This window comes from Dipteris shenzhenensis, chromosome 11, assembly GCF_047967505.1.
Source record: "Dipteris shenzhenensis isolate YYH24624 ecotype China chromosome 11, Dip_SZ_1.0, whole genome shotgun sequence".
NCBI lineage: Eukaryota > Viridiplantae > Streptophyta > Polypodiopsida > Gleicheniales > Dipteridaceae > Dipteris > Dipteris shenzhenensis.
The window spans coordinates 3462708-3488429 of record NC_141606.1 but is presented as its reverse complement, the minus strand read 5'-3'; the positions used below and the strand labels follow the sequence as shown (position 1 = coordinate 3488429).

The window sequence follows — 25722 nt, the reverse complement described above, 5'->3', positions numbered from 1 at the left end:
CTGCCTTCCGCTTCGCCCCTCCGTCCTCCGCCCTCCATTCTCTCCACCTTCCGCCTCCGCAACCATCCTCTCCACACCCAGGCTCCACCCTCCCGCTTCGACCCCCCTTTTTTGGGTGGCAGCCTTTTCCTCATCGGAAGCTTGCAGTTAGTCTTGGCGGTATGGCGGCTCCCTGCCCAGATCCGGAGGCCCAGTCGGACCCTCCCTCTCCAGATGCCTACCGCGTTATCCTGACAGAGCAACAATCATCTCGTGTTCAGGAGGTTGCCAATGACTTTGCCCGTACCTCTGTTTACGGCAGAGTCATTGGACACTCTCCCTCCAGATCAGCCATCAGGGACTGGCTCCAGTCCACTCTCCTGCTAGAGGATGGCCATATTGAGGAGGTGGCCCTTATGGGAAGGGGCATCTTCTGGCTCAAACTCTCCAATGAGAAAGCTGCGAGCAACCTGATTGCCGGTTCCCCCACATCGGTGGATGGAAAGATTATCATGATAGTCCCGTGGTACCGTGGATTCAGCGCAGCGGATTTTGATGTTCGGTTCCGTATACCTCGCCACCCAGTGACGCTAGTTTTTCCAGGTCTTGCTGCTGAGCTGCGGCCGATTGTCAGGGACTTGGGCTCCCACTTTGGCTGGGTTATGCACGACACTTTCGCCGACGCGGTGACTACGGCAGGAGCCCCCCGAGTCCGTGTGGCTGTGGCAGATCCTGCGACTCTCCCTGCAGTGATCGAGATCGTGACAGATGCCGGCACCATCACCCAGAGCATGATAGTCACCGGACAGCCAGGTCAGTACCTGAGGTGCCACGGCTTTGGGCACTTGGCGGCTGCTTGTCCACGTTTCGCCAGCTCTTCTCGACCCCCCCGCCCCCGCCCCCGCCCCCGCCCCCTCCGCCCCTGCCCCCCCCGCGGACAGCCACGTTAGGAGGAGCCGAGGCAGCCGGAGTCCGGTCCGGAGTTAGTGGGCGGTTGGACCGAGGTTAGAAGGAAAAGAGGAAAGAACAAGAAGATTTCGGATAAAGGCAAGGAGGCAGAGGTTACCCTTCCTGCAGCAGCACCCCAGAGACCTGATAGGCAGCCGCCCCAGGGACCTGGGAGAGCTTCTTCTTCGACGGCAGCCCGCCCTTCACAGCCTCAGATCCCCCTCTCTCCCGCTCCCCCGCCCCTTTCCACTCAGTCCCAGCCCCTTCCCCAGTTTCACCCCCCTTCTCCCGACCCGCAGCTTCAGCCCCCGCCTCTTCTTCCTCAGTCTCCTCCTCCTCCCTCTCAGCCCCAGTTCCAGATGCATCCCCATCCCCCCCCCGTCTCCCTCGACTCTCCTACAGAGTTAGCTACACCGTCGGCTTCCCAACCGAGGGCAGCCCCCGCTCCTCCTCCTCCACCTCCTCCGCTAGTCGCCTCCGTGGAGTCTGAGTCGCCTACCCCTCAGCCTCCTCCCCCTCCCCCCCGGCTGGCAGGACACCCGGAGTCTACACCACCACTGGAGCAGGCTTCCCTGTCCGCTAGCCCCTCAGTGGCAGACTCTGATGGGTCTCAGCTTCAGGAGAGAGAGCTTCCTCGAGACTTTTACAGATCTGGCCCCTGGGACTACTTGGATGTGGCCGACCTTGGGACCTTCCCGGCTTGTCTCGACATCAGTATCTTCCTGCTCCGCAAAGGGGCGGATGGGAAGATTGCCGCCTTGGCCCCTAGGGATGGCCCTAGCTTCGCTTTCACGTTCCTCAGCGATGGCACCGAGACCTGGACAGACGACTCGGTTTGGGAGGCTCTCAGAGAGCAGACACACGCCCAGGTTTGCTCCTGGATAGGCGCGTCCGGTGGGCAGCTTCTCGAGACTCAGTGGTCCGAGGGCGATGTGCGCCTGCGGTGGCGCCGCCAAACGCTTCCGACTGATTGTGATCCTCAGGCCTCCCCTGTCATGGCCCCTCCCCCAGGATGTCAGAGCTTGGTCCCCTCAGAAACTCCGAACCTTCTATGGGATGACTACTTCAGAGATCTCGAGCTGGCTCGAGAAAGCATTTGCTCATGGCACCAAAGGCCTCTCGCCTTTGCTGAAGGTGTTGAAGAACGGGCAGGACGACCCCGTCTCCCCCTCCAAACCTTCTCATAAGCGGCAGCGCCTCCATTCCGATATGTCTGCTTCTTCATCGACTTCGACCGCGAGCAGACGCAGCCTCCCATCCCTCTCCATGAGCCTACACCTCGTATCCTAGAATGTGAACGGGTTTCACTCTTCTGGCACCCGTGGTCCCAGGAAGCTCATTTTGCGACAGGAACTTCAGCCAGCAGTGATTGGTCGTTTGGATGTACTTCTGCTCCAGGAGCACAAGCTTTCTGCGGCTCATTCCCGTAGCTGCGGGAAGGTTCTCCCTGGACGTTCCCACACTTATTGGGAGCCCTCGATCGGCGCACAGGGGAGGAGTGGGGGTGTCTGTACCTCCGTGTGCGAGCAGTTAGCCCAGGGAGTTTTCGGTCATGGCACGTTGATCCCAGGCCGGGCCCTTTGGGTAGGCCTGGAATTGGAGGGATCCAAAATAGGAATCCTCAACATTTATGCTCCCACAGACCTCCGATGCAGAGCCACCTTCTGGAGGACACTTACAGGGATTCTTCCAGACATGGATTCCTAGATTGTTGGAGGTGACTTCAACAATCTGGAGACCTTGGAGGACCAGCAGGGCAGAGGTCCGGAGTTTATAGGTATGGCTCAGGCAAAGCAGTCAGCTTGGGACTCTTTCATCTTCGCGACAGGAGGGAGGGACAGTTGGAGAGACCCGTCCTTCCGACGTCGGCACGGGAGCCTGGACTTCTCATGGGGCTTCCGCAGGGAAGGAGGCAGACTCCTGGAGAGGCTTGATAGATTTTATGTCAGTGATTGGGCCATCAGCAGAGGCGGTCAGGCGGGTACGACCATGCCCCTGTGCTCCTATCATTAGATTCGGCAGCCCAGGCCCTTCCCCCCCGGTCATGCAGGATTCCCAACTCCATTTTCTCGAGGGTGGACGTGCGCAGCAGTATTTGCAGTCTTTGGGACAGAGACTGGGGCGAGTGCGTGGATCTGGTTGACTCGGTGGCGCAGGCTTTGCAGGAGTCCAGCCAGATCTGCCAGCTCGCAGCCCTACAGGTTCGACAGGATTGGTGGGGCGCAGAGAGAGCTCTTCGGAGGGACCTCGCCTCCATTCAGCGACTCCAGCAGGCTTCCCCGGGGTTGGAGGAGCTTCGGATCCAGGCTCTTCGAGCCAGAGCCCTTCTGGAGGAGACACTCCAGCGTCGCTCAGAGTTTTCCTATCACGCCTCTCTCTCCTTCTGGGCCCGGAAGGGTGACCGGATGTGCAGGGAGTTCTTCAGGACGCATGGCCAGAGAGCTGCAGGTGATCAGCTTCGGAGTCTCAGGACAGCGGATGGTCACATCGTTACGGATCCGGGGGAGGTCCTGGGGTTGGCCACTGACTTCTACAGGACCCTCTTCCAGCAGGAGCCGCTTGCCCCTCGTGCTAGTCGTGCCCGTGAGGAGGTGTGGAGGCACATTCCATCCCTGGTCCAGCCTAGCATGCAGGCGACGTTGTTGGCACCGTTCACCATGGATGAGATGTTGGAGGCCTTGATGGCCATCGACGGACAGAAATGCCCAAGTGAGGATGGGCTATCCCGGGCATTCTTCACCTCCTTCTGGGACCAGATCCATCAGCCCCTCCTTGCAGCAGAGGATTTTCAGCAGCGGTCAGATGCCAGAGAGCCTTTCCTCGGGACTGATTTGCCTCATCCCGAAGGGAGGAGATAGACAGGAGATCCGCCACTGGCGTCCGATCACTCTCCTTACCACTGCCTACAAAATCCTCGCCAAGATGATCAGCGCCAGAGTTCGGCCTCTACTCCCAGACCTCATCCATGACACTCAGACAGGCTTTGTCCAAGATCGCAGTATCCTGGATAATGTCTTCACCTTTTCAGAGGCGGCGGAGTGGGCTCAGCACAGCGGATCACACCTTGCCATTCTACTTCTCGACTTCGAGAAGGCCTACGATCGAGTGGACTGGTCCTTTTTGGAGGGGACTCTGGAGCGGCTAGGTTTCCCGGCAGGTTGGATTCAGGGTATCTCACCTTTGTACAGGACAGCGTCTAGCAGGGTCATCATTGGAGGCAGGATGGGTGAGCGCTTTAGCTTGGAGAGATCAGTGCGTCAGGGCTGCCCCCTTGCTCCTTACCTGTTTCTCTTCTTCGCCGAGGCTATGACTTACTACCTTCGGGCGAGGTCCACAGGGATCAGGGGTGTTCGCCTTCCACTCCGGGAGGACACGGAGCTTTTGGACTCGGAGTACGCAGATGATACAGCCCTTTATGTCCAGGACCATGAGAGGATGCTAGAGAGGGTGCGGATGGCCCTGGAGGTCTTCTGCTCGGCCGCTGGTGCGAAAATCAACTGAAACAAATCAGTTGGTTTTCTCACAGACCCTGGGGCGTGTTCTCAGTGGGGGCGATTTCTAGGTTTCAGATGGATTCCACGGGGACAGACAGCTAGATACCTTGGCTTTCAGGTTGGCCTAGACATCACGCCAGCTCAGCAGTTTCTCCCGGTGCTAGACTCCATCCGACGGAAGCTGGCTTTCTGGAGCACTGCTAAGCTCTCTTGCAGGTCGTGCCCTGGTAGTTAACCAGGTCCTCCTAGCCACGGCTTGGTATGTGGCTTCCTGCTGGTGTTTCTCGAGATCCAGCGTGGCACAGCTCAGGAGGTTGGTTCGGAACTTCCTTTGGTCCGGGGAGGATGGTCTTAGAGATACCAGAGCCAGGGTTGCTTGGCAGACAGTCATTCTTCCGCAGGCTGAGGGTGGCCTGGGGGTCATCGATCCAGAGCTTCAGAGTCAGGCCTTGTTAGGCAAGCTTGTCATCCGCGGTTTGACCCCGGGGGGGCAGACGTGGAAGATGTTACTTCAGCAGGGAGTCGGTTCTTGTGTCCCGCGCCGAGGTGGAGAGTGGCTACCGTCCCTCAGGTGGATCTTCACTTCCGCCCCACTCACTCAGCCCCGTTCCCCACTCGTTCGTAGCCTCCTCATGGTTTGGAGGCGGCTCCGCCTCAGTCTCATTCAGTCCCCTCCTAGCTGTCAAGAGGAGATCGATCGCCAGCCGCTTATCTGGAACGGTCAGGTCAGAGATGCCGAGGGCCTTCAGTTGGGGGAGAGATCACATATCAGGTGGGACGGCTGGATGAGGGGGCCAGCCCGGTCTCTTCGAGTTTGGAGGGATACGTACAGACATCTGGAGACGGCTGATCTTGCAGACGCAGCTGGAGGTGCACGTGGAGCCCAGGCGAGACGCACGGAGATCGACGGCGCGATCCCAGCTGTTTGGTTGGTTCCACCTGAGCCTCAGGTCCTCATGCCTGGTGACGCCCGCTGGCTGGGACAGTTCACCCCCCGTGGTATCCCACTGGTGATCGCAGGACGTATGGATGACTCCTCTATCTCCTTCTTCGCGGTTTCTGGGGACGGACGACTCAGGAGAGAGGATGCGCTCATCGACCCCCTACTCCCATGGCAGAGGGTTCGGGTCGTAGGCCTTTTGGGGAAGGTCTGGCGTACCGACCCTAGCATCGAGCAGGACCAGATGCAGCTTTAGCGTCTCTGGCTCTAAAAAGGGGCGGGCCTTGTCAGAGCTTGATTGGTACCCAGGAGAGTGGTGGTGGCCAGAGATTGTGACAGGACAGGGGCCGACTTCCTTCTTCGCCTACAGCACGACTCTGGGCAGGCGAGTTCTTGGGAGGATGCAGAGCCGCCCCCCCACCCAGCGACCCAACTGGTACGCACAGGGTATTTCCAGGTTCTTTTGCAGGCATTCTGGAAGGCCTTGTGGGGGAGCTAGCGGCCGCGGAAGATCTCATACTTCCTGTGGCTTCTTACCCACAAAGGTCTTCAGTGGGGAGCTGGTTGAGGCAGATAGGCCAGGACGGATGCTGCCAGATTTGCCATGCGGATGAGGAGTCACCAAAACACTGCCTGTGAAGCTGCACTCGCGCCCAGGAAGTGTGGAGGTGGACTTTCGGGATTCTTACTCGCGCAGCACCAGAGCTAGGATTGATCACTTGGGGCGCGTTCTGTTGGTGCAGCACCGCACCTGGTCTTCATCACTTATTCGAGGCATGCCAACAGGACCCCACTTTCCTTATCACACAGGGGACGTGGGGGCCGCTCGAGGGTATCCCGCAGCACCTAGCAGAGGCTGATACAGGAGTTCGGGAGAGGCAGCCAGTCTGGGAGATTATTAGCAGCATTACAGGGTGGCACATCTGGACCTCGCGCTGCGCGCAGATCCTCGGTGGCACCTCCTTATCGACTGCCCAGATCATGGCGGAGATTTGGAGTGAGATTATTCATACCCTCAGAGGCCAGTGGGACCAGATTCAGGGAGACTCCCGGGCCGGTCAGGAGAAGCGGAGACGCTTCCTCCGGGCTTGGGACACACAGGGCCTTTTCTTCGAGCAGACTACGCAGGGCCTTCGGTGGCACTACTCACCACCCCGATGGCTGTTCATTCACACTCGTCTTATCCCTCCGTGAGAGTATGATTTATTCTGCTACCTTTTAGGGCTGTGTCCGATTTGTGAACGCAGCCCGTCAGCTATAAGCTGACCTTTTGTATCTTGTTCTCGAAGTAATATAATTAGCACTCTTTTTTCGGCAAAAAAGAGTCCGTCCTCTCAGTCTGCATTCATCCATGAGGACCCTTAAGGTAATAAGTGTCCTGTGCTCCTTGCGAAAGCCCGCCTATCCGGTGGCTCTTTTCTGTGCCTCTTCTGCCCATGAGCTGATTCATTTCAAGCACTGTACTGAAGAGCTTGGCCAATGTAGGGCTGATCATTATAGCTCTGTAATTTGTGACTGAATTTTTGTCTCCACCTTTGTGTAAAGGCTGGACCCAATTTTCTTGCCATTCCTGAGGGAAACCATGGTGTAGAGCATGTGTTCGGATGTGTGAGAGCCATGTTCTTGCTCGGTCTCCTGTCCATTTCACAAATTCCGCCTGTATCTTCATGTGATCTGATGCTTTGCCATTAGCCATCTTCTTTAGTCCAACTTCAATGTCTTCGAAGGTGAAAGGACTAGTGCATGTGACCGATAGATCCTCCTTCCCCATTTCAGTAGCATGTGCATGATTGTACAACTTGGTAACATAATTAAGCATGGTTGCATCTGATATATCCCCTATGACCTGTTTCCGTCTGCCTTTCACTTGTTTCCAGCCCTTTCTTGGATTTTTGATGAAAGTGACCAAATCAGATTTCTCTCTTTCCAAAATATAATTTCTTTTCTTTTTCCTTGTGAGGGCATTGTATGTCTTCTCCGGTTGTTTATGCCTATCTGCATCCAGTATGTATTTCAGCTCTTGGCGTAGTTGTTTGCATTCCTCGACCTGTTTCTTTTTTCTTGTAGTTGCTGCTCCAAATGTTTGCGTGGCTGAGGCAAGTATTGCTTCCTGCAAGGCTGTCCATGTGGGGTTGGTTATTGCTCTCAGCTTTGCATCCAAAGTGTCTGCATAAACTTGGTGTTTGTCTGGGTCTACTTTGAAACCTCCTGTATGTACTGAGAATTTCTGCTCCCTATGTTCAAGGTGTATGTCAAGATCCATCCATATTGGGAGATGGTCCGATTCCGGATATTTCATCCCTATGCTGAAGCTTTTGTAATGGGTATAGTATCCACATGTACCAAGGCATAATCTAGCACACTCTGTCCTCCGCTGGCTGAGAGACACGTCATCTTGTGGGTGTTAGAGAGAGAGAGAGAGAGAGAGAGAGAGGTACTTACTGTACGGATGTACGGACGTGTTCAGCTGTCTCCAACAGATGCCCGAGGTTGTCTTTTGCTGTACTGGACCTTTGTGCACATATTTCTAGTTGTGTGGTGGCTTCTGGAGCTGTTCTGGCTGTAGGAGGAACTTTCCCTGCTGCTTTTGGCACCCTCTCTTAGGAGAACTCATGCACAAATCTCGAGGCAATCATTTCGGGACAGACCTGTGAACCATCTTTCCTCTAAAGCTCTTTCTTGTTCACCCTCCGCTCTCTACCTTCATTTCTTTCTTCTCCTGATTGCTGGAAGACACCTGCACCCTGCGGGGAGCCTAGATAGAGGATAGGTGCGAGGAAGGAGCTCGCCCCTCTACCACAAACAGTGGGAGTTGGTTCCAAGTTCTGTTTTTCCTTGTTCTTTCTTACTTTGCAGTTTTTTGCAGTGCATGCGTGTTGTTTGAAGTCCTTCCAGGACTCCTACAGGTTCTAGCAAGCACCCAAAGGCAAGGGTGATCCTATGGAAGGCCTAAGGACAGTGTGGATGCATGTGATAGCCTTGAGGCTGCCTTGAGCTCAGTTTGCCAGTGGTTTGGATGCCTGAATGCCTCCAAGTTGGGTCAGATATCAGAAGTGAATGCCTGAGTATGCCTTGCCAGTGGGAATTCTAGTGGTGCACTTGGATTAGATGCCTTGAAGACAAGTAGAGGACTGTAGAGAGGGACAGTGCAGGGTTGAACCCCTGTTGTAAAGCATTTCCATTCAGAAGCATTAAATAAATATTGTAAGGGGCACCAAGGCATTTGGAGCTAGCGGGTGCACTGTGTACTATTTTCATTGAGCACGGGCATTCTAGCCTCACCTTTGTTGTTGTTGAAGCTTGTTTCTAAGTTGTGCTAAGTGATTGAAGTGACTGAAGCTTGCATTGTGGCCATTTATGAAGTTTGACTGAGTAGAAGATCACTACCCTTTTGTTTATCGAAGGCCGGTTTTAGTGGTTCCGTTGCCGGGACCATCACCATCTTCCTCCAGAGGTGAGCCTTGGTAGTGTGGGGTGAAGGACACCTTCAATGCAATTGTTGCTATAGCCATCAATCTTAGCAAGCATGTCACACCGTGAGAGGTCATTGACCATTTCAGAGCAAGAGGGGCAAGACAAAGACAGAGCATCAGAGAGCTTTGAAGAGGAGCACAATATCAGTGGGGGTGATGACCAACAGGACAGTATGGCACATCCAATCTCTCTTGAGCATGCGACGGAGGACTCACAGGATGAGGTAGATGAGGCAGAGGAGCTTGATCCCAATGCAGTTTTCCAACTACGAATGAGAAGTGTAGCGGGAGCCCTGTCGCAGTTGCAACATGTTGTCATGGAGATTATGCAAGCTCCTCCCCCTATGGTTGCTTCCCCTGGAAGCAAAAAGTCATCTCAGAAGAAACATAAGAAGCATAAGAAGACTCCTAGGCATGTTTCTTTCGGTGGACAGCCGTCAGAGATGCCCTCGATCACCCCTATAGCAGGTAATACCAATAACTTTCATTTAGTCAATCAGGGACAGAAAGCCCTTCTTCAGCCCACGATGCATCCAGGATATTTCGGAGGGGGATCAGTTTTTCAAGCAATGGTGACACCATCCGCAGAGGCACTCGGAAGGCCAGGTAGCTTTATGGGCAGCACGCAGCCGGGAATGCAGACTTTCCAGCAACTTATGATGGGTGAAATGCCCCCTGCAAATGCCAATATGATGTACTCAAACATTGGGATGCAGCCTGGAATGCAAACAGGAATGCCTAGGACAATGGGCAATACTTGGAATATGCCACAGATGCAAGGAGTGGGACCTGGAATGCCAAACCCCACCATGGGTATGGTTGGAATGGCTCAAAATGCGGGAGCAGTGATGCCCCCACCGTTTTTACAGCCCCCGTTTATAACAATCGTGACCCTAAAGGCAAATTGAAAGATTACAAGGAGGGAGGGGCAATTGTCAAGTTTGAGACTTTCAATGGGATGCAGGACACATTGAAGACTTTGACATTCGTGCAACAATTTGATGCTGCCTACTTAGGTGGACACTTCACAGAATCCTCCAATGTCCAAAAGGCAGCCACCTTTTTGAAGGGCAATGCGCTCTAATGGTGGACCAACCTCCTCTTGCAAGGTAGAGCACCTACCACTTGGGTCGAATTCAAGCAGGTCTTCTCAGCAGCATGGCTCACTACCACTTTTGAGGTGGATATCATGACCGCCTGGTACAGGTTGGATGCTGCAAATTGCAGAAATTTGGAGGACTACAATAAGAAGTTTTGGGAAGCCCTACTGCCAATGAATTCTTATAGACATGTACCGCTGTCCGAGCAAATTGAAAGATATTGCTGTGGGTTGCCAAAGGAGATTCGGGACTACTGCACGAAGACAAGGGTTTCCAATATGTCTCAGTTGGTTGAGAATGCCACTACAGCTTATGCTCTAATGCAAGGGAAAGTTTTTGGGTTCAAAGGAAGCTCACAAGAGACATCAAGGTCAAAGCATAGCAAGACGAAATCCCCTAAGAAGTTCAGAAAGTTTTCGCAGCCCATGAAGGCAAAGTTTGTTGGAGGAAAGAGGCAAGTACCGACCCGCATGTCTGATGAGGAAAAGCAAATTCTTTATGATGCCAACAAGTGTTATATTTGCAAGGAGGAAGGCCACAGGGCTTTTGAATGCCCACATAAGAAGCGGAAGTTCCCTCCTTCTGAGCACGGTGAGCTCAATGAGGAAAAGAGGACTGATCAGAAGAATAAAAAGCCCAAGCCCACTGCTGGTCTTTTGCCAGACTTGATTGGGGCTGTTCAGAATACAGATGCTACGGAGTTATGCCGGCGGGCATGGGGCAAGATAAGAGACCAGACAGCTCTGATGTTTTTCGATCCGGGAGCCAAGGCCAATTTCATCTCTCCAAAGCTGGCTGGAAAGTTAGGAATAAGGACAGAAGAGATGGGTCCTTTGTGTGATGCAGAAATGGCTTGTCCTGGACTCAGCCAATCAGTTACTCCGGTGATAGGCAAGTTGCGGATGCATATTCAAAGCTACGTGGACACAGAAGAGTTCTATATTATGCCGTTGAATGGTTGTGATGTGTTACTGGGGATACCTTGGCAGGGGCTGTTTTGGATACAAAGAATAAAACAATCACAATCACTCACCGTGGAAGGACCCACGTTTTGGATGCTGAATTGAAGGGAGAATCCATCCCTCTTGTATCTGCTTCTACCATTGGCAACGTAATGAAAAAGCATCTTTCAGCGTACTTAGTGTTTGCATCTGAAAAGTAGAAGAGTCTCATTTTTCTAAGCTGGAAAAACAGCGGACAGATTTTCTTTTTCAGTTTAGGGACTGTTTTTCTGACTCACTTCCACAGGAGTTGCCCCCTAAAAGGCCAAAAGACCACACGATAGATATAATCCATGGTAGCAGTCCTCCTAACCGACCTCCTTACAGGGTCAATGCAGCCCAGCAAGAGGAAATTATGAACCAAGTCAAGGAGCTGCTGGAGAAGGGGCTGATTCAGCCCAGCTCTTCATCTTACTGCTCACCTGTGCTCTTGGTCCAAAAGAAGGATGGATCCTGGCGGATGTACATTGACTATAGAGCCCTCAATAAGATTACCATTAAGAATAGATTCCCTATACCTCGGATAAATGATATTTTGGATAGGTTATAGGGGTCTGGAATGTTCAGCCGCATTGATCTGAAGAGTGGTTATCACCAGATCAGAATTCAGCCAGAGGATATTCACAAAACAGCATTTCGTACCACATTTGGTCTGTACGAGTTTCTTGTCATGCCATTTGGGTTAACCAATGCACCTACCACCTTCAACAGAATGATGAACAGGAATTTTAGAGAGCACCGAGCCTTTATTGGCACTTTCTTCGATGACATCATCGTGCTCTCTCAGGATGAGAGCTGAACATAGGAAGCACCTGGCAATTATTCTCGAGGAGCTATGGAAGCATAAGCTGCTTGTCAATGCCAAGAAAAGTGAATTCTTCATGCATGAGATCCATTTTCTTGGGCACATTGTTTCCAAGGATGGAGTTAGGATGGACCCTGCCAAGGTAGAGGCCATCACGAATTGGCCACACCTGAAGAACATCCATGAAGTACGCAGCTTTCTGGGCTTGTGCTCGTACTACAGAAGGTTCATTCGGTATTTTGCAGAGACTGCATCTCCTTTACAAGCCTTACAGAAGAAAGGGGTCACTTTCAGATGGGGTCCCAAAGAAATTGCGGCTTTTGACCCACTGAAGGAGCGACTCTGCTCAGATCCTATGATTATTTTGCCAGATTTTCGCAAACCCTTCGCTGTCCAAGCAGATGCATGTGGGAACAGCGTAGGAGGGGTACTTATGCAGGATGAAAGAGTCACGTGGCATACGAGAGTAGACTCTAGAGTGCTCCAAGATGCTGAAATGAATTTTGGCATCTATGAGAAAGAGATGTTGGCTGTCATACATGCTCTTTCGACCTGGAAGCATTATCTTTTGGGTGCTGATTTTCATGTTCAGACTGATCATCAATCACTGCGGTACTTTCTCACTCAGAGAAAGTTGTCTGAGAAGCATATGAGGTGGGCAAATTTTCTTTCTATGTTTCATTTTCAGATTGTGCATGTGCCTAGGAAGAAGAATGTTGTTGCAGATGCACTCTCACGCAAGTCCACTCCAAATGCAATGTCTGTTAAGCCACAAGTTTCAACAGTGACCATGCTTGATGCGATGAAGGATCAATATGCCAATGATGCTGATTTTTCAAGGATTTATGATCATTTGGTTGATATACAGAGGCATGAGCACTATACTCTCAAAGACAGATTTCTGATGATGCATGGTAGAGTGTGTGTCACGAAACAATTGAGGCCCAAAGTGTTGACAGTCATGCTCCACCCTATGCAGGACACAGAGGCATTGATGCCACCATCAAAGCTGTGGAGCACTATTTCTTTTGGCCATCATTGAGAAAAGATGTCGAGGCATATGTCAAGACATGCATCACCTGCCAAAAGGTGAAATATGACAGGCAAAAGCAGGTGGACTGCTGCAGCCTCTACCTATTCCTGATCGACCTTGGCAGAGCATTGCCATGGATTTTATCTTTGATCTTCCTCGTACACCATCTGGACATGATGGGATATGGACCATTATTTGCAGATTCAGCAAGCAGGCCCACTTCATTCCCATCAGAAAGAAAATTACAGCAGACCAGATGGCGAGACTCTTTATGTCTCATGTGTTTACACATCACGGGATGCCTCAATCAATTGTTAGTGATAGAGACCCGCGGATGACAAGTCTTTTCTGGAGAGGTATCTTTGAGAATATGGGTACCACACTGAATTTCTCATCCTCTTTCCATCCTGAATCTGATGGGCAGTCCGAAGAAGCCAATTCCACTGCCCTTGTCTTCTCAAATGCTATGTTTCGGATCAGCTGCCGAAATGGGAGTAATTTTTGCCACTTGTTGAGTTCCCATACAACAACACTGTACACTCATCCACGGGGAAAGCCCCCTTTGAAATTGTGGCAGGAGAACGACAGGTACCTCCCATTCTGCATACGAAAGAGAAGATTTTTGAAGCAGACAGATTTGTGGTAAGTTTGGATGTTGCTTACCAGAAGGTCAAAACAGCCCTCCAGAAAAGCCAAGAGAAGCACAAACGGGCAGCCGATAAGCATCGCCGCGAGTTACTCTTGAAAGAGGGCGATTGGGTGCTGCTGCGTTTTTAAAAAACACCACTCAGGAAGATGAAAGGCAAGACGAAAGTGTACACAAAGCTGAAGATGCAGTATTATGGCCCTTTTCAGGTCTTTGAACGCATTAATGATGTAGCTTATAGGCTGAAGCTACCTACCACTTGGACCATACACAATGCCTTTCATGTGAGTTTATTGAAGCCTTTCCAGGGTGATGTGCCTGCTGACCTGCTGCATGAGGATCAGGCCGAGGTGAAAGAGTTGGATGAAATCTTGGTTCCGGAACAGATTTTGGCACATATGGAAAGAAAAGTGAAAGGTAGAGTTTCCCGTCGCGACCTGGTGAAGTTCAGGAATTATCCTGCACTGGATGTGAGGTGGATGGAGGAGGGTGACCTGGCAGACTCACCTCAGATTTTGCAGCTCTACCTTGACGCGTTTCAGCTTGCGCCAACTATGGTACAAGCTCCTACAGGTTCAGCAAAGCAGAGATCTGGAGCATTGCGTGGTGCTCAAGAGGAGAGTAGCACCTCCCCTTCCTAGATTCAAACTGCTTATATATATGAAGATCGCTTGGTGGCACCGATTGTCTCACCCGAGATGCTACTTGCTGACATTATTTTTGCCGTGAGGTCTCCATGATGGGTGTTCACGACACTCGACATAGAGGATGCATTGATGTATGGATGGACTCTTGAGCTCTCCTAGCCCATATTATCATTGCAGGTTGTATCTTACAGATGATGTATATTATGGTATGGGCTATTTCTGCCTATTTGTACTTTTTCAGCAGCAACCATTCTGCATGACCTGTCATGTGGTTTGATGCACTTGAGTCAACATACTGTTATGGATAAATTTGTCTATAAAGTCTAGGTGCACCACTAGGTCCTAGGGGCAAGGCAAAGGCTTTAAAAGAGGGGTCTAAAAGTTGGGCCCAAGGACAACCAATGTTGTCCTTGGTATGGGGGTTAGGACTTTAATGAAGGGACAAATGGCAAGGAGGAGGTGCCATTTGTCATGCATGTGTATGCGTGCCCTTCCCCCCACCTTCCATCTCTCTTCCCTCACTCTCCTAAGGGTGTTGGACGTTTTCAGTTGTTCTTGTGCAGTTTTTGAGTTGCTTGAGCTGTTTCAAGCCTGCTTTCAGCTGTTATCAGCCGTTTTAATCCTGTTTTGACTATTCCAAGGGTAGTACGCACTGCTAAGAAGTGTCAGAAGTTATTTTTAAACTTTTTGAAAATTTTCATATGGACTTTATGCAAGTCCGTATGGCTGTAAGGAATCCGTACGACCGTACGAAATCCGTACAGACGTGTTCAGCTGCCTCCAACAGGTGCCCAGGGTTGTCTTTTGCTGTGCTGGACCTTTGTGCACATGTTTCTGGCTGCGTGGTGGCTTCTAGAGCTGCTCTGGAGCTGTTTTGGACCAGTGCAGGCTGCAGGATGAACTCTCTCTACTGCTTTTGGCACACCCTCTTAGGAGGACTCAGGCATAGATCCCGAGGCAATCATTTCGAGACAGATCTGTGAACCATCTTTCCTCTACAGCTCTTTCTTGTTCACCTTTACCTTGATTTCTCTCTTCTCCTAATTGCTGGAAGAAATCTGCACCCTGCGGGGAGCCTGGACAGAGGATAGGGGGAAGGAAGGAGCTCGCTCCTCTGGCACAAATAGCGGGAGTTGGTTTCAAGTTCTGTTTTTCCTTGTTCTTTCTTGCTTTGCAGTTTTTTGTAGTGCATGCGTGTTGTTTGCAGTCCTTTCAGGACTCCTACAGGTTCTAGCAAGCACCCAAAGGCAAGGGTGATCCTGTGGAAGGCCTAAGGACAGTGTGGATGCATGTGATAGCCTTGAGGCTGCCTTGAGCTCAGTTTGCCAGTGGTTTGCATGCCTGAATGCCTCTAAGTTGGGTCACATCAGAACTGAATGCTTGAGTATGCCTTGCCAGTGGGAATTCTAGTGGTGCACTTGGATTAGATGCCTTGAAGACAAGTAGAGGATTTGCAGAGAGGAACAGTGTAGGGTTGAACCCCTGTTGTAAAGCATTTCCATTCAGAAGCATTAAATAAATACCGTAAGGGACGCCAAGGCATTTGGAGCTAGTGGGTGCACTGTGTACTATTTTCATTGAGCAGGGGCATTCTAGCCTCACCTTTGTTGTTGTTGAAGCTTGTTTCTAAGTTCTAAGTTGTGCTAAGTGATTGAAGTGACTCAAGCTTGCATTGTGGCCATTTATGAAGTTTATGACTGAGTAGAAGAAGATCACTGCCCTTTTGTTTATCGAAGGCCGGTTTCACTTGGTCTGCTGTAGATAGCTTTTGCAGCATTCAAGTCTAGCGTTGGCTTAGCGTGGCAGCTGCTGGGATTCAGAGGTGAGGGTGAAAGGGCGGAAGCAAAGGTGCCAGAGCCGGAGCTCTGATACCAATGTAGAAAAGGGGTAGGGGCAGATTTAGAGAAAGGGAGATAGACTAGCAGAAGGGGAGAGAAATAGAGGAAGAAGGGAGGAGAAGGGGTAGGAGAGAGAAAATGCGGTAGGAAAGAGAGGGAGAGATTGAGGGAGAGAGAGAGAGAGAGTGAGTGAGCGTAGGCAAGGAGGAGGAAGGGAGAGTAGATAGGATTAGATGTTACATCAAAAGGTACATAGTAGGGGGTGAATGGAGACTTATATAGTCCCTCCACATTTTCCATCTAAAAGGGCTCTAACTTGGCCTCTTTTTCCCCTTCATTACACCGGTATTCAGCATCACAGGTTGCTTCATTTGCTAGTTATCAGTTTCAGCTTGTTGGCTTTGATACTTGAGATTGATACTATGGAGCCTCATCCTCGTGGTGAAGATACATCAGCACCACTCTCAGCTTGGGATGAGAGGAATGACAAGGCACTAGCGCTTATTGGTGTGAGGTTGGCTAACAAACTACTACATCATCTTGACCTCACTACTTCAGCCAAGGAGACACTGGACAAGCTCGAGAATATGTACGGAGCAAGCTTTATCTACTATATTACATGATCTATCCCTCTCTGAGGTGATAGATGATGACGAGTGATGCTATATGTGTTTGTGTTGAGTCAAATAAAGGTTCTCAGCCTTGAGTTGTCCCTCTAAATTGAATGTATTTGGAGTCAATAAGAGGTACTCTGCCCTGGGTTGTCCCCCAAAAATGAATGTATTGTCTTTCACTTTGGTTGATGGTATTGACCACCCAGTTCAGAGTAAGGGGGGATGACTAGTGATGGTTGTTGGAGATATCATAGTCAAAGAGTGTGGTGATATGATGTGTTAGTGTGTAGTACTAGGTGATCTAGTACTAGTCTATGTGAGTGAGTCTTGTGTGAGTGCCATGTGTCATCATGGGACTTATCCCATATGCACTAGGTGCTAGAGTGTGTGTGAGTAGCCTATATAAAGGCTTGTACTTCACTTGTCATGATACACTTGATGAATGAATGAAAGCCTTTCATTATGTCTTCATTTGTGCATCATTTCCTCACACCCTAACTCTCTCTCTCCCTTCACCATGTTTCCAACATGGTATCACAGCCACTTAGTCCTGCCATTGCCATAGCTGCCACGACCCAACCCTAACCCTAATTCGAAACCCTAAATCTGCTCAGCTGCCCTATTTTCGCCTCTGCTGCCTTCTCTTTTCTGCTGGCTCATCCTGCCTAGGGTTTCTGCACCCCAGACCTCCATTGCTTCTCCTCTTGTAATCGCCTTTGCCTCGCCTCTTCTTTTCTGCACAGCCGCCCTCCATAGCTTGGTTTTCACCCTGTTTTTCTCCTCCATAGCCAATCGCCTTCATTCCTAGGTGCTCTTGGTAGCATTCCTGCCTGGTGGTCTGACCCTAGGCCAACCTGCTGCTGCTGCCATCTTTGCTTCATAGTCGGCATCTCCAAGCGACTCCAGCCCTACAACAGACCATCTGTCTGCCTCCAAGTGCTGCGTGGTGATCAACCTCTTTAATTCGGAGCTTTTCCAGCCTCTCCACGTGCTGCTGTGTGCATTTCGGAGCAGACCAAGCCATCGAATTTCTGCTATAGGCCTCTACAACTGCATTACTTCAGTCAACTTTGCTTTCGGACCTGCCTGTGGAGTTTTTTGAGTGGTCCCAGCCTTTGACTAGTTGCTCTAGCAATCTCTAAGATCATTTCCTCTCCCGACTTGTCACGTGAGGACTACCCGTGTTTTGGAGCCTTCTGCCAGCCGCCATATTTGCTGGTCTTCTCAGCTTATTGCATGCTTTCTGGAAGCCCTCTTTCATCATGACTTCCTTCTCTTCAAGTTCCCTACAAGATGCAACTATTCCTGATGCGTGAAGGAGTTTGGGATGTTGTTGAGGAAGAGCATCTTGAGACAACTGATCAGCAACAACGCAAATTATGGAAGCAGCAGAATGCCAAGGCCATTGCTCTTATTAGTCTTTGTTTGGCCGACTCTCTCATTCATCATGTGGACTTCAAGTCCGCTGCTAAGGAGATTTGGGATCACCTTGAGAACTTCTTTGGTAATAAATGGAAGAGAGTGATGAATTGAGTGATCATCTAGCCCGGTTTCAATCTCTTGTTCAACAACTCTCAAGTTTGAAGAGTGTTCCTAATGATGAAGATAAGATGGCCGTCCTTTTGAAGAGTATGCACCGCATTTCTCGCTTTGAGCACACTCTTGAGATCCTTGGTCTTGCCACTACCACTTTTGATGATATGGTGGCCCTCCTCATTGAGAAGGATCGTCGCAATAAGGAAGCCGTTCTTGCCTCTCCTATTGATCATGCATTTGCTTCCACAAGCAAATGGAAGACCAACAAGAACATTATTTGCATGTTTTGCAAAAAGAAAGGACACATTGAAGCCCATTGCTTCAAGAAGAAAGCACAGGAACAAGAGAATCTTCTGGCTGAAGATGAAGCTGAACCTGAAGAGCCCCCAGAGGAAATACATGCAGCTACAAGAGAGGTTCATGGCCTCTCTCTTGACGACGAGGATCCATTTGACCAGGGTTGGGCTTTCTAGGCCCCTATGCTATATGTGTTTGTGTTGAGTCAAATAAAGGTTCTCAGCCTTGAGTTGTCCCTCTAAATTGAATGTATTTGGAGTCAATAAGAGGTACTCTGCCCTGGGTTGTCCCCCAAAAATGATTGTATTTTGTTTCACTTTGGTTGATAATATTGACCGCCCAATTGAGATTAAGGGGGGATGACAAGTGATGGTTTGCCCTTGCCGGTCGCAAGTTGACTGAGAAGTCACTATCACACGGGAAGTGTTGGATAGTTGGACTTGCTCTTTGCAATATTGCGGTGGAGGGGGGATCGGCCTACTCTTGCGTGTTGGGTCTCACACCTTTTTGCTCTAAAGGGGAGTGTTGGAGATATCATAGTCAAAGAGTGTGGTGATGTGACGTGTTAGTGTGTAGTACTAGGTGATCTAGTACTAGTCTATGTGAGTCTTGTGTGAGTGCCACATGTCATCAAGGGACTTATCCCATATGCACTAGGTGCTAGAGTGTGTGTGAGTAGCCTATATAAAGGCTTGTACTTCACTTGTCATGATACACTTGATGAATGAATGAAAGCCTTTCATTATGTCTTCATTTGTGCATCATTTCCTCACACCCTAACTCTCTCTCTCTCTCTCCCTCCACCATGTTTCCAACAATGGTTTGCCCTTGCCGGTCGCAAGCTGACTAGGAAGTCACTATCACACAGGAGGTGTTGGATAGTTGGACTTGCTCTTTTCAGTATTGCGATGGAGGGGGAATTGGTCTACTCTTGCGTGTTGGGTCTCACACCTCTTTGCTTTGAAGTAGGGTGTTGGAGATATCATAGCCAAAGAGTGTGGTGATGTGAAGCATTGATGTGTAGTACTAGGTGATCTAGTACTAGTCTATGTGTGTGTGTCTTGTGTGAGTGCCACGTGTCATCATGGGACATATGCACTAGGTGCTAGCGTGTGAGTGAGTAGCCTATATAAGGCTTGTACTTCACTTGTCTTGTCACACTTGATGAATGAATGAGAGCCTTTTCATTATGTCTTCATTTGTGCATCATTTTCTCACACCCTAACCTTCTCTCTCTATCTCTCTCTCTCTCTCTCTCTCTCTCTCTCCACCATGTTTCTAACAATGGTTTGGTCATAAGCTCACTGTGGGTTCCATACATTTGGTTGTGAGCATTAAGAATTGTGTGGCAAACTTGATGATAAGGTAGAAAAGTCCATAGTAACGGTAAAAGCTGTGAGTCTGGAATGACCTTACCAATATTCAACATAGAGTCACCCTCATCCATGTGCAAGCTATCAAGCTCTCTGTGCAAAAATAAGATTCTAGCCTCATTACCAGCTTGATACATATTCTCCAAAATATTCCAGACAGCTCACTAGTCGACAGAACCTAATATGAGGGATAATGAACCTTGTTACATTGAGTGATCAAAGATAACGCTTGCACATTCCTCGTATCCCACTGCTTCTTTCTCAGGAGCGACACCTGCAGATATCTACTTGTGCTTGACCAATTGGAGCAGCTTGTTGTTGCCCTCCTGTAAACTACTCGGTGCTTTCTATCAATTCAAAAAACGGATTTTGCACAGGCGTTTGAATGAAATGATTGCGAGTTGCCAAACACATATACTTGAACTTAAGAGTTTGCAATTAAGCTGGAATTAAGACTTATACAGCTTAAACACAAAGTGACATTGGAAATTGCAATATGATTGAGGGGCCAAGACGCCCCCCCCCCCCCCTTATCCAGACTCACTTTATTCTTGAAAATGGAGATACAAGACCAAAGTGCGATGCACCTTCCAAACTGATGAGCTCAGTGAAAGCCTAAGACCTAGATATAAGACTCAAGAGCATATGTACAAGGTAGACAACAAAAAGGAGGACTCCAAGCTCAGGTTTCAACTCTTGGCTTGCCCAATCCACAAGGAAGAAGCCTGCAACAATCACCACTTACATCCAACATTAGAGGCAAGCACTAGTTTCTAGAAAGATAGTAGAAACAACATGAAATAGTGCTGCAAATGAGATAAACTTGACAATATAGGCTCCCTTCGTGACTTGACCCTTTTGTAGATGAAGTCCTTGATGCCTCTGAAGCTACCTTGGGTGAGGAGAGTGTGGAAATGGGCTGGAATGAGAACAGCTTAGAAAAACAACTTGTAGGCTAGAGAGAGAAAGCCTTTATGGAGTGATAGCTGTAAAGAGAGAGTGCCAATGCTGATCCCAAGGGAAGGAATGTAAGAGAGGAGTTGCTGCTGTTCCAGAGGTGCAGAGAAAGGCAGATTTCTGCAAGGGGAAGGGGCTGGAACAGTAGAGAGAGAAATTCTGCGGTAGAGAGAGAAAGACTGCAGCAGGAGAGAGAACGGGGCTGTGGCTGCTCCAGGCTAGGAGAAGGAGAGAGGATGCTGCTGCTATTCCAGAAGAGCTGGCAGGGGGCAGATTTCTGGAGAGGAAGGGTTGGAACTGTAGAGAGAGAATGTGCTGCTGTAGAGAGAGAAAGTGCTGCTGAGGTGAGAGAATGGCCTAGGGAGAAGCTGGCTGCACCCAAGGAGCTGGAGAGGTTCTGCTGCATCAACCAAAAGGAGAGATAAGAAAAGTGACGAATTTTTCATGTAGAGAATGAAGGGGAGAGGCCTTCTTTTATAAGCTCAGTCCCCCCCCAAGGCTTAGAGTGGAAGGTGGACACTTGTCCCAGATTTTTGGTGGGCTGCAGTCCCAAAGAGGACAGCCCACAACCTGCCCCAAATCTACCAGATTTGGGGCCAGACACTTGGCTTGCATACCTTGCCACTTGCCATACATGCTGCCACATGTGTGGGACAGGTGGACTGACCTGCCAGCTCAGATTCCATGTGGCAGTCTGCCACGTGTCACTCCCAAAAACCCTATAATTTCAAAGTTGTCAGAATTCAATTCTGATCGCACCCACGGGTTCCTAACAGCTTGGACTATCTATTGACATACTCTAAGGTCATAATTGAGCCATACTGAGCTCATTTCTTTGTCGTCTTATCCTGTATCTCCATTACTCTTGGCATGCTGCCAGGCCCACACCCAAAGCTCAGGCAACATTCTCTTGAATGGTTCCTAGGTCAGTATGCAATCTGTGCATTTGATTGGTCCCATGTTTGGGTCCTCAGGTGGGGTGTGGTTTCCAGATGTCCCTCTCAAAGAGAGGCCATCACTCTTGTGGGTCACTAATGCCCATAACCCCAAGCAAGGGGGTCCACCCTCAAATGCTAGACCTCCTAGTCCCCATTGTCCGTAACTGAACAGTAGGAAAACATTTCATTTCTAAATAAGCATACTATTGAAAAACAAAAAGAAATAGTACCAAGCAAGTGGATACATGTTGAAGCAGGATGACACCTCCCCATGCGCCACCAACATAACCCCCCCCCCCCCCTCCCTATGGAGGAGTGCTTAGCACAATCTGAATGAGATGACACATGTGACATAGTCCCATAAATTCTTGGCAACCAAAAGATTCAGTACCATACAACTCCAAAGAGAATAGTTGGTGCCATCCAACCTATCCTCCTAGGCAAGCATCTAAAAGACGTCATTCGGATTTTGATGTGCCATAAGAGCAAATAAAAAGAGCCAAAGAAATCTTGACAAAGTTCACGTGCTGTGAACACTCTGCTCAAGCAACATATATCACTGCCAAAGCCTACACTAAGCTTAAGGATGCACCTCAAATCTGCCAGAAAAGTCCCGTGCTGCGATATGTACTGCAATCTAGCCAAGCATTGGCTGATTTTCGAGAGAGAATTCTGAGATGAGGCATAAACCAAACTGAAAATCAACTCTATTCCAAACCAAACAACCAATTACAAAGCCCAATGTCCTCTCGAGTCTCAAGGATGTCAACATGTGAAAGGTGAAGACAGCAGCCGACCCCATATGTGATGAAGTAAGGATAAGGAAGAAAGTGATTAATAGTTTGATTGTACTGGATCAACCAATAGTCCAGGATTCGGGGGCAAAAAATAGTGAATATAGAAAATGAGCCACCAACAGAGCTGATTTTTATCATTGTTTTGCCAAAAAAAACAAGAAGTTCTTCAACTAGATGGACTGAAAATGCACCTACAAGTGCAAAATATGGGCTGTCCTTACATAATACCACCTAAAACAGATTCAAAACAGCAAGGAGAAGTCTCCACAAGCCCCAAAACAGTCCCGAAAGTGTTAGGAACAGCTTCAAACAACAAAATAGGCCTTAAAAATGCCTCGAAATGTGAGTCTAACCCTCAAGCAAGCTGTTGCTTGCAAAAATCAGTCAAGACCTGCTCCAAAAATTTGTTGGAACGCATGTAGCTTGCCCCCAAATGCCTTCCAAGAGCAGGTTGAGGTCACCACGAGCTCGAAAATAGGTCGAAACAACTCCAAAAGGTGGCGAAATGCTGAAAAACAGCTAGCTCCAAAAACTTCACCAGCATCAGGTTCCAGGGTCCCAAAAACATGGCAAAGGAGCTTCAAAATGCACCAAAACAGCCCCGAAATCACCAAAACCGGTCCAAATTTAAGCAAAAGTGCTCCAAAATCAGGAGAAATGCATGTAGAATGAGTCGCTCCCCTCTTCCTGACAAAAGGTACACCTCCAGGAAAATCAATGCCATGCAAACACTGCTGCAAAACTAAGGCATCCATATGCATCAACAGCAATGGCAAAATACAAAGCACAAAGAGGATATCCTTGACAACCAGAGCATCCCAAGGTCCATGGAGAGGAGATTCAGATAATGCCGTGCCATCACCATAGAGCCAATAAACCACTTTTTGTATCTTGGGCCTAAAGCACAGCCGTCGCATAACATCGGCAATGATATCCCGTCTAACACTGTCAAATGCTTTTTCAATATCCACCTACATGATCAAAACAGCTTGTGCGTGTACTTGGCACATTCAGTGCCAATGTAAGCTTTGCAATGTTATCCATGATTTGCCTACGGGGCACAAAACCATTCTGGGCAGGGTGCAACTACGTACAGAAGAAATGTGATATGTGCAATACCAACATTTTAGAAGTTAGCTTATGTACCACCTGCATCAATGTAATTGGCTGCCAATCTAGCAAATATTTTGATAATGGCTTTTTGGGAATCAAATGCAGCAATCCCTTTTCCCACAATGAAGGCATAGTGCCAAAGAGCCAAGCATCACTAATCATGTACAAAAGAACAGGACTCAACTGATCCAAAAATTCAACCAAAAACTCAATGGTGAGGCCATCCCCATCGGGGGATTTGCACGCACGCGCGTGCGCACACACACACACACACAAATGTTTTAGGTGGTTGAGACAGGGGGGGGAGGGGTGTGTGTGTGTGTGTGTTGTATATATGTGTATATATACATATATGCATTTATGTATTATATACATACATGCATGCATACATACACGCATAAATGTGTGTGTGTGTGTGTGTGTGTGTGTGTGTGTGTGTGTGTGCATATGTCCATATAGATATCTATATAAACATTTATACATGTATCTGTGTATGTATATACATATTTATCAATGTATACATACGTACGTATGTATGTATGTGTGGTTGTGTTGTACTTAATCTTATGAAGGCTAGGATAAGAGAGCAAAGCTAAGTTTAATGCAGTCCTCAAAACCTAAACCACTGAGACACACATATAAACAAATACAAATATCGGGCCTTCAAACTATAAAGCAACAAATTCAACCTTCTTTTCATTTACATTCAGCAAAACTGCAGTTTCCTAATTGACAGGATGACATGCCAGTGTTACAAAAGGCATAAGTTAAGACGGTTGGCACCCTGACAAGTTACGAACACAAGAATATGCACCTCTCATGGCAAAGAACAGCTTAGTTGTCTTTTTGCGCAAGCTATCCCATTGCACTGTAATGGCTTCCTGCCAAGGATTTTCATTGATCAGTGCCACTATGCCAAACATCTATGATCAGAAAACCTCAATTTTGATCATTCCCCTTGAGGCTAAGTCTTACCTCTAAACTACAATAATGAAGTTCTTGCAGCAGAGGAGTGTCATTTTCTTTCACCTGGCATGTTATTTTCAAAAGAGTCGTACTAATTGAAAAGGATACTAGAAGATTCCAGTGCCAAAATCTTCACTCTGAAATAGATTATTTGTGTGATGACAATCAATTACAATGTTGCATCTTATGTTACCTTCAATGCATAGGAATGGTTCTGAAGGTCTATAAAAATCTCTCCTAAGGAACCTCTGCAATCAACCGAAAAAAATGCCACTCTGTGGGGCCTTTTACGACAAAGGGCATTGATATGTATCTGTCCCTCGTCAATACCACAACAACACCTTTGTAAGAGAATGGATAGATTATGATAAATATACTGCAAATAATTTCTCCATAAAGATTCCCCATAAAAAAATTTAAGGCAGATTTGTGATCTGACTTACTCGATAGTCAAGAGGTGAGCGACCAATAACTACAGCATCAAAATTATCTAAATACTCAACTGGCTTTTCTGTCAAGTTACCTGCATCAGAACCAATATTCAAATCAAAGTAGCACTTACAAAGGTCAGCAAGTAAGTTCAACAGTACAAGACGCAGGCTCAATGCACACCTTTTTCTACAGAAACCTGTACCATAGGATTAAAGTCTTTCAGGGACTCCATACAGGCAGTCGCAAGAGAGTCTCTGCCATTCTCTAAATGCTCCATGGGAGCCAAAAAATGGGCTGAATCTACTTTCAAACCAGGAGAGTTGTCATCCATCAAAGTCAGCCTTCCAATTCCTGCGAGTACAATGTTTTTGCACAACTGTAGCACAAGCAGAGCACATGAAAAGATGTGGTCAAACTACTATATAGTCCTTGGACAAACAACTACAGCCAAGTTCCCCAGTTGCCCAAAAAAAAATTCCCATTTCTATTGCTCTTGAAAAAAAGAAGAAATCTCTTTTCCACATTTCCCCACTGTAAAGCAGGCTAAAGTTGCCCATCTACCACTGCAAAGATTGGGGAAGGCCAAATAAAGTCCCTCAGAAAGAATCGCGGCATTGAAAATTGCAATAACCACCATAGGAATGTAGTCAGCATGCCGCATATCACCATAAATTCACAACGAGAAAGGACAATGATTTTAGGGATGGAACAATAAAATGTATTAGAACTATTTGCAATTATCATTCAGCAGGATTTTTTAGAGCATTTACGATTTGTATCGGACCAAGGTAGGAG

At 48.5% G+C, this 25722-nt stretch overlaps 1 protein-coding gene and 1 pseudogene across 3 annotated transcripts in view; one reads left to right on the top strand and one right to left on the bottom strand.

Annotated features, from left to right (window-relative positions):
• Positions 1 to 25722, bottom strand: part of LOC147896494 (SUMO-activating enzyme subunit 1A-like) — a 58290-nt gene that overhangs the window by 9425 nt on the left and 23143 nt on the right. For all 3 annotated transcript variants that reach the window (XR_015541779.1, XM_087381701.1, XM_087381702.1), the window contains exons 3-7: positions 25108 to 25303; positions 24939 to 25018; positions 24689 to 24808; positions 24505 to 24558; positions 24344 to 24410 (exon numbers count right to left, since the gene is read on the bottom strand). Coding sequence is in view for 2 of the 3 variants with exons in the window: in XM_087381701.1 (XP_087237827.1) it covers positions 24344 to 24410; positions 24505 to 24558; positions 24689 to 24808; positions 24939 to 25018; positions 25108 to 25303 (517 nt within the window). In the remaining variant the exon portion in view is untranslated. The remainder of the gene's footprint in view (positions 1 to 24343; positions 24411 to 24504; positions 24559 to 24688; positions 24809 to 24938; positions 25019 to 25107; positions 25304 to 25722) is intronic.
• Positions 9404 to 11096, top strand: LOC147896495 (uncharacterized; annotated as a pseudogene).